At 33.9% G+C, this 16,401-nt stretch overlaps 3 protein-coding genes across 3 annotated transcripts; all 3 read right to left on the reverse strand.

The window, feature by feature from the left end:
• Positions 1 to 1,162: 1,162 nt before the first annotated feature.
• Positions 1,163 to 10,484, reverse strand: LOC123675870. The gene is made up of 4 exons (XM_045611410.1): positions 10,302 to 10,484; positions 3,214 to 3,294; positions 1,698 to 1,915; positions 1,163 to 1,574 (listed from the first exon to the last, which is right to left on the reverse strand). The coding sequence occupies exons 1-4, from the start codon at positions 10,345 to 10,347 to the stop codon at positions 1,278 to 1,280; spliced, it is 642 nt and encodes a 213-aa protein (XP_045467366.1). The 5' UTR covers positions 10,348 to 10,484; the 3' UTR covers positions 1,163 to 1,277.
• Positions 10,485 to 15,251: 4,767 nt separating this feature from the next.
• LOC123674648 lies at positions 15,252 to 15,650 on the reverse strand. Its single transcript, XM_045609592.1, has one exon. The coding sequence runs from the start codon at positions 15,648 to 15,650 to the stop codon at positions 15,252 to 15,254; it is 399 nt and encodes a 132-aa protein (XP_045465548.1).
• A 207-nt stretch (positions 15,651 to 15,857) lies between these two features.
• On the reverse strand, positions 15,858 to 16,337 carry LOC123674651 (protein ZBED8-like). The gene has a single exon (XM_045609597.1). The coding sequence runs from the start codon at positions 16,335 to 16,337 to the stop codon at positions 15,858 to 15,860; it is 480 nt and encodes a 159-aa protein (XP_045465553.1).
• Between the last annotated feature and the right edge of the window lie 64 nt (positions 16,338 to 16,401).

Raw genomic sequence — 16,401 nt, forward strand, 5'->3', positions numbered from 1 at the left:
TTTATTTACCTAATCTGTAGCGAAGATTAATAAGTATTTGATAAACTGTAAGACACACTAGAAACAACCTGTATATGGAAAGCAAAGCCTTTGTGGGCTCATATTCATGAAACTTTTTTTTCTCAAAATTATCCAAGTAATTTCTCATTTTCGTTCGTAATTCTTATTTGAGAACAAGATAAGAACAACCGAATTAGTAACAACAAAAATTATTTCGAGTAATTTGGTTCAAACTTCATTATCAAACTTCTTTTTCTAACATTACAGATATGAATAAAAGTTGTCATCAAAAATTTTTTTTTCGATTATCCCTCCCCAAGAAAAAAAAAGATCTACGCCCTTGGTTCACAAGAGTCGAGAATTGAGAGAAATGTCAAATGTAAACGATGTATGCGCCATCTGAAAAGCCCGCGATCCCTCGAAATCAAGTAGGTATAAATCCGAAAAATCTCCCGTTTTGTCTGAAAATTTTACAGGTATAAGTAGACACACCAGGTATTCTATGCATCTTACATGCACCGAATAGAATTTCAATATTGACAAGTGACAGTTTCTACCATTTCATGTATTTGGAAAAGTTGAGAGTATTTAAATTTTCGGGATCCGGACCCCATCGAACCCCCCCTGGCTACGGCCTTGCCTCAAGAAGATCCAAATCATTATAAAGATCAGTGGCGTACCCAAAGGGGGGAAAGGGGGATATATAACCGTATCCCCCCCAGAAGGAATATCCATTATATGTCACAATCTTATTATGAGTAAGTAAAATTCTTCGGAAAACTTCTTCAAACTGATAAAGATCCAGTTAGAATGAATAAATTACAAGTGTTGGTACTTATTTAGTCAATCTGTAGCGAAGATTTATAAAGATTCGTTAATCATCACAAAAAAAGGACTACAAGAAACACCCTGTATCTCGACAACAAAACGTCTGCGGGTCCATGTTAATAGGTTTTAATTATCGAAGAAATCTCTCCTTTTCCTTTGTACCTCCAATTTAGGAACAACCTGTACCAGTACTTTCAATTCGTAGGAAGTATGCAGCTTCTTTAATAATTCAATTGCCAGCATTTAAAGTTGAAAAATTATTCCTTTTTTTCAGACTGGAGTATTATAGAACAATAGAACTGGAAAGGGAAGTTCATGTTGAAGAACTAATATCTTACAGAAAATAAATAATATAATCCAATATACATATTCACAAAACCACTAGGACCAAACACTGAGCAAATAACATTTGAGCAAGAATAAAATTTCTTGCATCACTTTGAAGAGAATCATTTCACGTCATTCTCTGATTTTTCTACTATCGTTGTAGTAGTAACTGGGTTCTTTTCACTGGTCGTTGGCATGTTGGAAGCTTCAGGAAGGTTTCTGGAGTATTGTCTCCTGTTATTATTTAGCTCATCATCTGGAGGAATGACGGATTTTGCATCTATTTCTCCGATGGCAAGACCCGGTTTGGCGGCTTTCAGATTTGGAACTTGAGGAAGTCCCGAAGCCAAAGGATCCCTATTCTGTACTTCTGAACTCCAGTTTTGGAGCCAAGACCCGGCATCACCAGTTTTGGTTGCCTGGAAAAGGTAATGAACAAATATTTAATTTTATTCTTGTAATCTTGTAGCGTACATTGAAATTATTGACGATGATGGCATAACATTTTATAGTAAATAAAATAGTTGAAAAAGTTTACTTGCCTCTTTTTTTCCTTTCTCCAGCTCCTTTCTCTTATCTTCTTGCCTTTGAGCCCAGAGCTGAGAGGCTAAGTCATTGAGTGTATTCCTTTTGTTACTGACAACCTTGTCGGGTTCATTTGCTAACGGTTGGGTGTATTTTTGAGGCCCCAGCTCCACCAAGAATTGAAAATCTGCTCTGTCTCCTAGTCGGAAGCCCCAACCAACCCTAGAGTCGGTTCCTGTGTGAAAAAAATTCATTAAATAACACAACTGATTATTTTTCCTTATTAAACTCAATTTTAACTTGCTCTTGAATTGAAGAATTATTCAAATTGAACAAATATTTCACTAATTTTGAATTTTCAACACCAAAAATACTATCTACGATCTAATTCTTTTTTTTTTTTCAATTTTTCAGTTCAGCAATCAGTTCCTAACGGCATAAGGGACAGATGGCACTTTTAGTGCCATATCAAATTTTTCTCGTTAATATCAAGCTAGAGTTAAGTCTGGATTGAGATATTCAATAATCTTTGAAAAATTGATAAACATGAATTTCGTGTATTGATAAAACACTGTTTTTGATCGGAAAAAATACTGTGCAAGCCATGCAATGTCTTGATTAGTGTTATTCAGACTCTGCTCCATCGAGAACAACAATTAAAAGTTGCTCAAAGAAAAGTTATTTGACTCTGATGAACAGGTGATCGCCGAGATTGAACTTGCTTGAAAACCCAGCTTATTCTCCAGATCTGGTCCCTATTGATTACTGGCTTTATCCAAACTTCAAAAGAATATTCCAAAGAAAGAAATTTGGATCTAATGAAGAAGTAATGGCCAAGGTTAAAGCCTATTCAGAAATCTATCTTCAGAAAATATTTTAGAAAGTTAGAGCAACGTTTAGGTACATGCACCACTCTTGAAAGTGAGAAATTTTTAAGAAATAATGTATTTTTACTGGTTAGGCTCGGGACTTATTGAAAGAAATGTGAAGTCAAAATCAACGTTAACCGTTATCATCACAAAAAAAATCGAATAAAAACGAATATAGGTACCTAATTGTATTCATTAACAATTAATCAATTATTCAGTGATAATAGAGCTATTCAGAAGTCTGCCAAAGTAACATCAGGAAATAAGAAGCAAAAGACTTCCTCCAAGATACAACATTCAATGTTTTGCAATGGTCACCCTGATCACCAGATTCAAATCAAATCGCATATTTTTGGCATTAGATGTCCACATTAAATCATCTTCCACTGACTCAGGTACTGTCAATGCACAAAGTGTATCTATTGAGTTATGGGATTCGCACAAAAGTATTAATTTTTTCATCGAATTACATATCGATAACTTTTCTTGGAGATTTAATCATTTCTTTTGTCACTGAATACATAAAAATGATGATAAATAAAAACTCTTTAAATATCCAAAGTGGTGCCAATATTATTATTTGCTCAATTTAAGCAAATCTTTATCCTAACATAAATGTCAATGATTAACCGTTCTAATTATACACTTCCTCAAGTTGACCTACCTTTTTTGATGATCGGTATATTTGAGTAGATCACCGAAAGTAATGACGGAATTTCATCAGGGATGATAAAGCAAGATACTCCTAAAAAAAAAGTCAAGGTTTACATGGATGTAACATATCAAGCTGTTGAGAAATTCTGTATATCATAAATTACGTAGTTCCTTACTCAATCGGCAATTGAAATCTTAATCGGTTTCAGTTACTAATTGATGTGAGCCTTAGTGCTGTCTGTCTTCGCTATTTTAAAAGTTTATATTTTGAAGAGAATTTGGCACTTTTTGATAAAATTATGGCATGGAATGAATGGAGTTAAATGAATGAATCAATCTTAACACTGAAAAAATGCATTATCTGAATGGAAATATATCTTGAGAAGTATTGACATTAAGTTGAATCGATGAGGATTCATAAAAAAATTAAACGTATCCAGCGAAGTAACTTCGACACATTTCCATTATGCAAATCAATTACTCAACCAACATTACTACTAAAATTCAAAATTGAAATGATTTTAGCTTTTTACATAGGCGTACAACTTTGCTACCGCCGTTTTTTTTTCCGAAATTCGAGGCTTTATTGTGAAAAACTGGTTATTCATTTATGATTCAAAGTATTGTCCATCGCTGGCCACTACTTTCTCTCATCTTTCAGGCTGCGTACGAATCCCGCATTGAAAAAACTGGTCTTCTTTTGAAGCGATCCAATTTTTCACTTCTTCATAAGATCGGAAGTGCTGGTCAGCCTGGCCGTGTGCCATTGATCGAAACAAGTGATAGTCCGAGGGAGCAACGTCTGGAGAATACGGCGGGTGGGATAGGACTTCCCAATTCAGCGTTTCCAAGTACCTCTTGATCATTTTCGCAACATCGGGCAGAGCATTGTCATGCTGTAAAATCACTTCATCTTCTCTCTCGTTGTATTGCGGCCGTTTGTCTTTCAATGCTCGGCTCAAACGCATTAATTTTGCGTTCGATAACGATTGTCTGTGATTATTTCAGTCGGTTTTAACAACTCATAATACACTACACTGAGCTGGTCCCACCAAATACTGAGCATGCCAGGGATTTCCTCATGATTTCCTGCGCTGGGGATTATCGTAATAAACCCATTTTTCGTCTTCAGAACGTCAAAATCACCGTTCCTGAAGCGTTGAAACCACTCTCGGCACGTTCTTCACTAATAGCGGCCTCGCCATAGGTATTTGAGAACATTCGATGAGCCTCAGCCGCAGATTTTCTCATATTAAAGCAGAAAATTAAAACCTCCCGCAAATGACGAAAATTTGGCTCGTAAGCTGACATGTTTAATAGAGAATAACTTTATGATGCAGACACAAATCGACTAATATTATTATGGCGTTGTGTTTACAAATACCTAAGCTTATTGTATGACATCTACGATCTATTTATTTCAACTTCCACTTATCGATACAACCATCCATTGAAAAACGTTGGAAAAAGCTGAATACCTATTAGATTAAACATCTAAAAATTACAACTTTACGGCAGGCGCGGATCCAGGGGGGGGGGGGGAACTGGGGGAACGTTCCCCCCCCAAATGGCCCGGGCACCTCTTAAATTTTGCCGGCCCTCCTAGAATTTGACATACTAAGGCTCAAATAATTACAAGATCAGAAAAAATTTTACCTTCAATACATTTTGTGAAAACCCATATTAATGAACGGCAAAAAAATGACGTCCCAAAATGGCGGAAGCATTTTCAGTTTTTTGAGAATCTGAAAGTTCCCCCCCAAAAGTGGGTCCTGGATCCGCGCCTGCTTTACGGTCTCTTATGTTTTCTTCAAATCATGCTTCGTTTGAGACAAAAAATATCATCTAATTATGCCTTGTTTCCAAATGTAATTGACAGCATTCGAAGAGCCTCAGCCTCAGATTTCTTCATATTAAAGTAGAAAATTAATTCAAACCTCCCGCAAATGAATTTGGCTCGTAAGCTGATATGTTTAATCGAGAATAACTTTATGATGCAGACACCAATCGATTAATATTTCGATGGTGTTATGTTTACAAATATGTACCCAAGCTTATTGTATGACATCTACGATCTATTTATTTCGACTACCACTTACCACTACAGCCAGCTATTGCAAAAAGGCGGAAGCAAAGTTGTACACCTATATCAAACAGTTTGAATCGTAATGTAGTTTCAGGTAAAACATTTTCACAAGAAATTCCTATAAGTGGAAAAATTTTATACCCAGCGAGACCTAAGAATTTCCACATTTCTTTTAAAATTTAATTATATCGATTTCGATTCCAGTGAATCATTAGATACCAATGGAATGAATGAAAGATGACATATATATCTTCATGAATAAACTGAACTCATAATAAGTTCTAGTAAAATAAATGCTTACAAAAGTAATTACAATGACATTCCATTTTTATTGGAATATGATATTTAATCTCGACTCAAATCCATTTTAATATCTATAGAAAAGTGCGATTCTCTGATTCGACTCTTCGAAATACAAACCAATGAAATATATTATAACTTTTCATTCACATTCACAAACTTCAGTTATAACTAACTATACAAGTCCCCCAGAATTTCACACTTATATTTTTATATAAACAAATTCTCATTTTTATTACAGTCTCTATTGAAAAATGAAGTATTCCGTCAAGTTCATATTTATTGAATTGATATGAAACGATAAATGCTTGACCCCTATTCCTAAACCGTGTTGGGAAAATGAGTTTTATGGAATTTAACATTTCATTGAAAAATGAAGTTTTCATTTTTACCCTAAATAGATTGATTTATTGTGGAATTTTATCATAGCTTAGGCATGAATTTTTTTTGTGCTCTTAGTAGACCCCATTAGTGTGCCCTCCGGCCCCCTTAGATACAGATCAATCAAAGCGAAGTTGATACAGAATGAAAAAACAATATCAAAAAACATAGATAAGCATTGTTGACGTGAAGTCAGAAGCTTTTGAGCGCTCGCCATTTATACTTCAGTTGCACCCTTGGAAGCCGCAGAACTGTATAAAGAAAAATGTGGTATCCAATGGCCAAACTGGCGCATGAATGAACGATCGCCAACTAGACCAAACATCTTCGGGATTATACTACTTGAATTTTTTATGGTTCTGACGATATTAAAAAAGGCATGAAGCTTGAAATTGTTCTTTTCTATACATTACACACAAAATTTCAATCTTGAAGTAATTTTTCTTTATATAGAAGGAAATCAGGAAACTTGAAATTTTTAATTCATATCGAATTGGTTCTAGTTACGCGTCAGTGTCACCATGAAATTCTACGAAAAGTTTGAAATTGTAATTTTACATTTAATCGCATTCTTATCTCGATCAAATATTCAGTATAGAAATTAATAAAAACACAATATTTCGAATTAATATTTTAAGGAAAATCCTAGTTGGATTTTGCCCATTAACAAACTCAAGTTTAAGAATATTTAAATTCTATAAGGCAGATATGCTATGATAGGTCTCAAATTATATATTATATTATTTGACGTTCTTTCGACTTTTATTTGACTATTTGATGTCTAGCTAGCTGAATGAATGAGAACTATCTAGTGTTAGGTTAGCACATTTTAAGTGTATGAAAAGTCTCTGCTGAAAACATTGGAACCTTCCGATTTCGATGTCTCTAACATCAGATAATAAGAATTTTGGAGGAGGAGGTTGTTGAAAGAATGTGTGGGCAAACAAACATACAGACGGATACCAAACCAACGTTTGGGATGGTCTGAAATGCTTTTTACTAGCAGAAAGAGTCCAAATATTTTTTATCCCAGAAATGATCATAACATCTTCATAAACATACAAACAGAGTCGAAAGCAAAATATATCATTCAAGTTATCATAATTGAATGGAGTATCCAATGGCATTAGTTCGATTGAAACAATTGTAGATACGATTCTGTTTTTCAATTTCCCGTCTAGCATGCTTGCCCCACCCTGGATTTTTATAAAATAGCGACATTCACTGTTGGCAATATTTGAAAGTATACCTATATAAAGACAAATTAGGTATGTCCTATACATATTTAAAACACAAAACAATTAACATTATAATAGCGCTGTGGTTATTGCTTCTATCCGTAATCAAGATATCGCGGATTTGAAGCCATCGATCACTGGACAATTTTCCGGTGAAGAGACACCGTTCTAATCTTTCGCTATTGGGTGGGCAATAAACAGTGACTATGCATAGAATATCATAGCCTAGAAGAACAGTATCTCCTAAATGTCAAAAACTCCAACCCTTTTCGAGATCTTCTATCTACTCAAAATAATTCAGAGATCTATCATTGAAAAAATTCAAGACCATAAGAAAAGCACAGCGTTAACTCTGCAATAACCGTAAAAAAATCTGAACAAGCTTCGCCGAAAAATATTCTCGGCTTCTGAATAATTTTTTCTCTAATTCTGTGGTTATTCCGTTCATTCTTCCACATCTTGTAGAACAAAATCGTGCGAGAATATATCAGAAACGCACAGTTTTCATGGTTATATTTCATTATTATATGTTGGTACTCCGAACTTTCCGCCACGGCTTTATCTGTCAATTCATCAATTTGCCTTAAAATAATCAGTTCTGCCAACCAACATTTTTCAATGCAAAAATCACTAAATGATATTTATGGAAATATTTCATTAATTCCAATAAAAATGCAATGAATAGAGAAAATAATGTATAATACTCGTACAGAAGGCTCATTCTACCACTCGTTCATTCCAAAACTCGCCACTTCGTGGCTCGTTTTTGAATTTTGAACTCATGGAAGAATATCAATGCCTTCTGCACTTGTATTATAAAAGTCATTTATAACACAAGTGCAGAAGGCATTGATATTCTTCCACGAGTTCAAAATTCAAAAACGAGCCACGAAGTGGCGAGTTTTGGAATGAACGAGTGGTAGAATGAGCCTTCTGTACGAGTATTATACATTATTTTCTCTAATTCATTGCATTTTCATTGAAATTAATGAAATATTTCCATAAATATAATTTAGTGATTTTTGTATTGAAAAATGTTGGTTGGCAGAACTGATTTCTTTAAGGCAAATTGATGAATTGACAGATAAAGCCGTGGCGGAAAGTTCAGAGAACCAACATAGAATAATAAAATATAACCATGAAAACTGTGCGTTTCTGATATATTCTCGCACGATTTTGTTCTACAAGATGTGGAAGAATGAACGGAATAACCACAGAATTAGAGAAATAACTATTCCCGTGGTTCATATATGGCGCACTTGGTGCATCCAAAAAATCGTTAATCCGTTATAGGTATACGGTGTCAAAAACTTTTCTCAGAAAATGTGTTTGCTAGTATTCAGTTGTTCAATCATTTGCCGATCAGATTGAAATTGTTAAATGATAAAACATTTAAGAAGAAGATCAGGTTAATGTTAAAGGAGGAATTTTTTTCTGGCTCATTGAGTTTGTTGTTCATCAATTATTATTTTTTTGCTTATATTGTTTGAATTATTTCAATTCTATGAAACCTAATACACTTTTTTCTTTTATTGTACCTAGATATTCTTATGTCACATGTCCTATACTTATACTATGTCTTAAGGGATTAATAAAGATTGATTGATTGAATTACGCATTCTAAATTCAAGGAAAGGCCACGTCAAATTTGAGGAGAATGTAGATCGAAAGGTAGATACCTACACTACCTGCTATGGAAAATCCTAATTACCGTCGTCCTACCATTATTGAGATTCAATGAAAATATTGAATATTTGTCCCTCTCGGTTTTTTGTGTGATGTTGGTACCATTCAACACTTTTATAATTTTTTTCAGTGAAATATTGTTGTTATTCTAAATGGTACTTGAAATTTGAACATTTCAGAAACATTTCAGTGAAAAAAAGTGAAAACAAAGTGTACTGGGCTGGGCTACGTCAATAATTTGACTTTTTCTAGTGACTTCAACATTTTTGCATGTGGAAAAGCACAGCACAGAACAACACGTTAACTTTCTAACAGAAGGGCTAAGAAACTTGAAATTTTCAGGGTATGTTCCGACTCATGTCGGATTCACGGTTAGATTCGTTAATGGACAAAATCCGACTAAGGGTTCCGTAAATATGGCTGTTCGAAATTTCATGTTCCTGTTAATTTCAAATCTACAGGTTCGATCTAGATGAAAATGCATTTGGACGTAGAATGACAATTTGGAGAATATCGAAAAAAATACTCAATAATTAAAGCTGATGGAGTTGAGATTTTCGGTGACATAACAATTTTGAGCCTCTTTGCATAATGTCAAGATGATCCAATTGTCAGGACCATGGAAAAATCAAGAACATTATTGCAAAAAAATTAATAAATACTAAATATTAAATAATTCGGCGATTACAGATTCTAGTGTTTTGAGATTTTACGCGTAGGTATGCCATTTTAAACTTCATGCAAAGTTACAAGTGAATAGCGATACCCAAAATCATAAAAAGTCAAAGAATATTGAAAAAGAAAATAATATTTCGGTAACAACAGATCCGACCGAGTTGAAATTTTAAGTGCGTTTATAGAATAGGTACAATCTTCATGCAAAATTTCGTGTTTTTAGTTTCCTCCGAACCATAAAAAATTCAAGAGAATATAAAAAAATTGGAAAAACACTAACGTTGAGTCAGGAGTTTTCGAGGCTGGTGATTAATGCGTCAATTACACCCTTGAAGACCACATATATCTATTCACATATAGTGCCGTGGTTCCCAAAGGCGCACTCAAAAGCTAATAATGAAATTAAAAAAAAAATTGGGTAAACACTGACGTGAAGTGAGGAACCACAGGAGAGTTATGTAGGTATCTATATATGTATATGTATATGTGTAATTAGCGCATGAATTAAATAGGGCTCAAAAGCTTCCGGCTTTCCTGAATTCAATCATTTTTTTAATAATAGGTACAAATAAATAAATGGTCTACTCCATGGAGTAGACCATTTATTTATTTGTACCTATTATCAATAACTCCACCGATGGAGTATTACCAGAATTTTTTTAATAGCTAAAAAAGACCCATGAAACAGAAGAAGAGATAATGCGTCCTATAATGGACAATTCGGCAACTCACCACTCAAAATGAACAAAACAACGATAGCAAATATGTTAGTTTCCATTATCTCAGCAATTACTCGCACATGTAAACAAGAAAAGCGACCAGAACAAAATTCACTTTCAATGGTCACTACTCTGACATCACGACTTTTTTGTACAATTATGTTATGGGTTGTGACAGTGGACGTCGTCTGTAAGAAGCCGATCATTTGGGTCAAGAAATACCTACTTTCTCTCAACTCCTTCGAAGTGGAAGGTGGTCGGACTAGCGAATTCATACGAGTAGCTATTCCGACTGTCAAATATTGAAACATATTTTTTTTCTAATAGCATTACATCTTCTAAGTCTACTCATTCATTTTTATTTCCAACGATAAATATTATTCTTCTATGGTTCTATGTAAGTTTGCTCTCAATTTTGCAAGTACAATTTCTGTTCTGACAGATCCGCTAGTCAACGCCCACCTTTATTTTACTCGAGCATAATATTATGATATTGAAAAGATCCTAGATTTTATTCAAATTTTTTCATAGTTATTGCATTATCTTGTATGAATGTGGTGAACGTATAATATGGGTTTTTTTTTTCAAGGTCCTCAAGGAAGAGAATGCTTGAAGTTGATGATTCAACAAAAAGATCAAGATTCTCGGGAAACGAATCCGCAAAATATCATTCCCACATAAAAATGATTCAGAGGATGACGTTCAGCTTTTTCAAAAGTCCATAATATTTGAGCAAACAGATCGCTCTATCATTTTGTCACTATATCTCTATTTTTCGATGTTTGAGCCGAGGGATCGTTTGAAATTTTATTTTTCTGATAATTTCGAAACCACAGATTCTATCAAAATGGAATAATGCATGTGAAATCACAATTTAAAGCCACGTGTAAATCTTCAAGAATTTTCGAAAAAAATGACTCCAGTATATCCGTGACCACAAAACCGACACTGTTGAGATTCTGAGTTTACATATAAAAAAAAATAATCTCAAGTTTCGTGCAAATTTCAAGTTAATTATAACACCATAAAAATCATAGAAAATCCAAGAATAAGAAGAAAGAAAATAGTTACCCAATATTTTCGTGACACCAGATCCGATCGAGATTTTGCTTAAAAAAATCGAGTAGAATCCTGAAAAAAAAATTTCAAGGAGAATATCAGAAAAACTCACTGACAAGAAGTTAGAAGCTAACAGGAGCTTGTCAGTTGCTCTCTTGTATATTCAAGGGTGCAATTGGCACATGAAAGAACAACTGCCTAAAAGATTATTCACGTTTCCGAGATGCATTTCTCATTTTCAGTTTGTGTGTCATACTCAAAATATGGATCATTTTTAATAGTTATTTATGCAACAAGTGCAAAAAGTGAATGTTTATTGCACTCGACGTGGCAACACGTCGAGTGCAATAAAGAATTTTTGCACGAGTTGCATACAACATTTTTTCTACGTTCATGCAAAAATCAAAAAATGATTTATTGAGGTGCGGCACTAGGTGTAGGAAAATGAAAAGCGCAACTTCTGACGGTTACAAATCGGATCAGTTTTGATTAGGGAGTTATTCTCGGGAAGGCATTGTTTGTTTATCTCTGGCTGCTAACATTAATACAAAATAATATAAAATATGTAACTGTTTAAAACGTATTGCCAATCTCACAGCATATCTGATAAATATGTAGTGGGTTTGAACGTTTATGTCATGATGACAGCACGTTGAAGTAGAATGACAGATGAGTACAATTAAAACTTTATTGCACTAGTGCAATAAAGAACTTCTTTTTCCACTAAATATAGTTCAATAAAGTTTTGCTTTTTGCATGAATGTAGAATAGTCTGCTAATAGAGATGTCTGTTTTATTAGTTCAATACTAAATGGTTAGGTATATATAAATGATATTTTCTAATTCTAACTTGATATAAGAACTGAAAGTTATATTAATCAATCTTCCAGATGAAACCTTGAAATATGAAGTAGTTAAGTCTAAATCATATAACGGAGAATTCTCACATAATTTGATTTTGTTTCTGAAAGTTCCACTCGCGTTGGTTTGAAAAGTAAATATTTGTTGAATTATTGCCTGATAAAACAGCGAACATAAATAAATTAACGAAAATAAGAAATTTATCTGTTTTATCATAGCTCAATTATTTTGAATTATGCAACTTTATGTCTTTTCGATTCTATAATATGTATGTAGGTACTTACATATATGTTCTTATATATTATTGATTTTAAATATAGCAAACTTCACATCTCACATCTCTCTAAAATTAAACAGGGTGATTCAAAACTCGAGGCGAAAAATCAAGGGACATATAGAGACAGATATATTTTTTATAAAACGTAAAAAACGTTTTCCCAAATGTTGTTTGTTTCCTAGTTAATGGAATTTAAAATTTTTGTATGCGACATATTTAATTTAAAAATATACAGTGGGCGAAGAAATAAATTTTGTTTACCAATTCAAAAGTTTAGATTTTTTGATTAACATGTAGTTTTCTGACAAAGAATATGTAGATATTATTTTTGTATATGGTGTTTGTAATGGCAACTCATTAAAAGTTAAAAGCTTGTCGAGAGTATGTACAACAAGAGAGGCAGCTCTGAATACATAAGCCACGTCTCAATTATAATTGAGACGTTGCCACTATGAATATTTTGGCCTTAACAAAAATTTTCAATATTACCTAAATTAATAATCAAGAAAAATTTTGTAATGGAATAAATTATTAATGAAGTCGAATCCACTCAAAATAGGTAAGCATGCAATAAGAATACGATTCCCTTATTTTTCGTTGACAAGTTTGTATCGATATTTATGGTGGTATTTCTCAACATTTGATTTAATTATTTTTATATTTTAATATTATGTATTTAAGTTGAAAATTCAAATTGTATAATACATACCTACATTTTTCATCAAGATATTCAGCGCGTATAGGTATATGTTCCTTAATTTTTCTCCTCTAGTTTTGAATCATTTTTCTATATTAGCATTGATAACATTGAGTACCATATATCTATTGAAATAAAATAAAATTGAGTATTTAACGCTCAATTTACCGACGGAATACCAACCATACATTGATTATACTTTCATCGTACCTTACTTCTGAATTTCTTCGAAATGTTCATAAAAAAACGAGCTCGCGGTAGGAGAATAAATTAAGGTATAGCTTAGATAGCTAATACTTCAAAACTGCCAGAGCCAGATTCTTAACTCCTGCGGAAATTATCCGTTGCTTTTTGTGAATTAGAATTAGATATGGATAGACATGCATTGTAGAAAATTCATGTTCTACCGCATTTTTTTCTTAACTATCGGACGAATTCATTTTGAAATCTTACTTTTTCATTAGGTATATTTCAATATGATTGAGAGTTTCAAAGAACTCGCTTAATAAAATCTCATTGTATATTGTAGGTATACTTCATATTGTGATGAATAAATTTGAATTTAAATTGTATTCAATGGGATTATATTATGCTGCGACTAATTCAGTATTTTTAATATTGAAAAAAAAATATTTTAGAATTTCTTTTCAATTCATGCTGTCATAAAGAAAGCATTAAAAATTTATTTTTTCCCCGTAGAAAATAAGTGTTATAATATATTGCGTTCTGCTTATTTTCATTCAATCTTTCCATTGGAAAATTCTACCATCCTAATCTTTGTTGATGACACTCATTTGCCATCTAGTAGTAGAAACGCGAAGCTCACATATACCTTCCTACTTATATCTGAAAATCTGCGAACAGGTTTCTCGAATTATAAATAGCGCAACTTTAGGCTTCCATAGACAGAGGGAAGTTAATTTATTCGATAGTTTCACAGATATAATAGTTGTGTTGTTATTAATGATTATCAGGGCTGCGCCTATCCCAAGTTGCGCCCCTGGTCAAATATTATGATTGCGCCCCTTCTTGTTTTTGCTTATGGTAACTCAAATTCAAAATCAAATAATGGTAAATGAAAAATTGCATCCACATCATTATTGTGCATATACTCAACATTCTTATTTCACTACAGAGTAAAAAGCTGTATCGTCCAAAGTTTCAATAATGTATTGTATCTAGTAAACTGACAGAAGAAGGTCCAATATTCATAATGGCAAGACTGTAATAATTGTAACCCTTGTAGTAGATCAATTTTCAAAAATTGAGTTTTGACATCGAAAATTTTCGTCCAATTTCTGATCAATAGTTTGAGAACGGCTTGAGAATATTCTATTATCCTTGGAAATAATTTGTCAGAAACGTTGATGGTACCTAATCAGTACCTAAAGCTGTTCAAAATAAAGACAAACTTATATTCTAATTTAGGGCAGCAAATCACTACTCATCTCAATATTCATGACAATATGAGAGCTGTGAGTAATTTTGCTGTTTCAAAAACTATTTTACTTCCTTTGCCTTATTCACATGCATTTTTTCAGCAAGAAGAATATGGCTCCTCTTTTAAGTGTTTGTCGTGACCGTCGTATTAGCCGATCATAGAGGTCACTCTCAAGACATTCATCGGGTTGAAATAGATCAGTGTTTTTCAATCTGTGGGTCGCGACCCCTAGGGGGGTCGTGACGCCTTACTCGGGGGGTCGCCGGCTAAAAGAAAAAGTAGAGGTTCTTACACAATTCTTCTTTTTCTTCAACAGCCTGTCTGCATCCACTCCTGGACATAGGCCTCCCCTTGAATTCTCCAATTCTCCCTATTTGAGCCAAATGGTGCCAACATCGTACGACCTTTGTTTTAATATCATCTAACCAGCGTTTTGGTGGTCTTCCTACACTTCGCTTATGTTCCCGTGGTCTCCAATGTACAACTTTCTTAGTCCATCGATCGTCTTCCTGTCGAGCCACATGTCCCACCCAGGCCCATTTCATTTCCGCTATCCTACCCATTACATCTTCTACCTTCGTTCTTCTCCTTATCTCTTCATTCCGAATATGGTCTCTCAAGGATATCCCTAACCTAACATAGCCCTTTCAATAGCTCTCTGTGTCGTTCTCATTCGATTGCCTGAGTGGACTGTGAGTTTCATCGTTTCTACGCCGTAGGTCAGAACAGGGAGTATACAGGTGTTGAACACCTTTCTCTTCAAATTTATAGGGATTTCTGGATTTCTCAGAACATTTCTAAGTTTTCCCACTGCGACCCAGGTCATACGGATTCTTCTCGTGATTTCTGCAGTTTGGTTCTGTTTGCCCATTGTTATTGTATGTCCGAGGTACACATATTCGCTAGCTTTCTCGATCTCATTACCATCCATTTCGACTTTAATATCCTCCTCAGTCAATACCTTTGTCTTGCTTAGATTCATCTTCAAGCCGACCTGCTCTGACACCCTTTTCAACTCCTTTAACATCTCTTGAAGCTCTTCCACCTTGCTGCTTATGAGTATAATATCGTCGGCAAATCTTAGATGGGTGAGATGTTGTCCGTCGATTTTTATACCTCACTCAGCCCAATTCAGTTTTTTAAATATGTCTTCTTCTTACACAATAAAAATGCAATTTTAGTGAGAAGGATGTGCTTGTTTATTTTTCAGAAGTTTATCAAATTGTGGCGCTATTTATGAAACGTTAATATTCAAATCATTTTCTAATTGCAGTCTATTTCTCTTTTTAGTTTTAATGTCTACCATTGAAGAAAATGTCAATTCACACAAGTATGAAGTGGCGAATGGCACTAATAATTTAAGAGCTTCTTTTGCCAGCTCTGGATATTCGTGTTTTCTTTTTATCCAAAATACGCCGACACTTTGAGAATAAAATTCTATTTTAAGCATACCATCAGCAACTAAATCTAGAAGACATTCTTTCATTTTTGTGGTGACATCAGCCAGATCTATTGATTTGTCCAAAAAAGGGTTTAAAATCCGTCTACGCCCATTGTCAGCTTCAGAGTGCAAGTCTGGAAAGTATGTCAAAAGTTTTTCTTGTAAACCATGCAAGCTCAGTATCATGCAAGGAATATGAGTCGATAATGCAAAACTTTGGTCTGTTGCATTATCTTCAATTATCTTCTGAACACATGGAAAAGACTCGAACATTTTGTTTTGCAGAGAGGTTACCACAAACGAAGTTTTGCGTGAAGCATATTCAGATTTTGCATCT

This window comes from Harmonia axyridis, chromosome 3 (assembly GCF_914767665.1).
Source record: "Harmonia axyridis chromosome 3, icHarAxyr1.1, whole genome shotgun sequence".
Classification (NCBI taxonomy): Eukaryota; Metazoa; Arthropoda; class Insecta; order Coleoptera; family Coccinellidae; genus Harmonia; species Harmonia axyridis.

What these genes read in the sequence shown, in the direction of transcription:
- LOC123675870 (XM_045611410.1), bottom strand. Translation starts at nt 10,347, where the DNA reads ATGGAAACTAACATATTTGCTATCGTTGTTTTGTTCATTTTGAGTG. An exon ending in TGTTTTGTTCATTTTGAGTG is followed by an intron (nt 3,295 to 10,301) that starts GTGAGTTGCCGA and finishes CTTTTTTTTTAG; the next exon opens with GAGTATCTTGCTTTATCATC. An exon ending in TGGAGAAAGGAAAAAAAGAG is followed by an intron (nt 1,575 to 1,697) that starts GCAAGTAAACTT and finishes TACCTTTTCCAG; the next exon opens with GCAACCAAAACTGGTGATGC.
- LOC123674648 (XM_045609592.1), bottom strand. Translation starts at nt 15,650, where the DNA reads ATGTTAAAGGAGTTGAAAAGGGTGTCAGAGCAGGTCGGCTTGAAGATG.
- LOC123674651 (XM_045609597.1), bottom strand. Translation starts at nt 16,337, where the DNA reads ATGTTCGAGTCTTTTCCATGTGTTCAGAAGATAATTGAAGATAATGCA.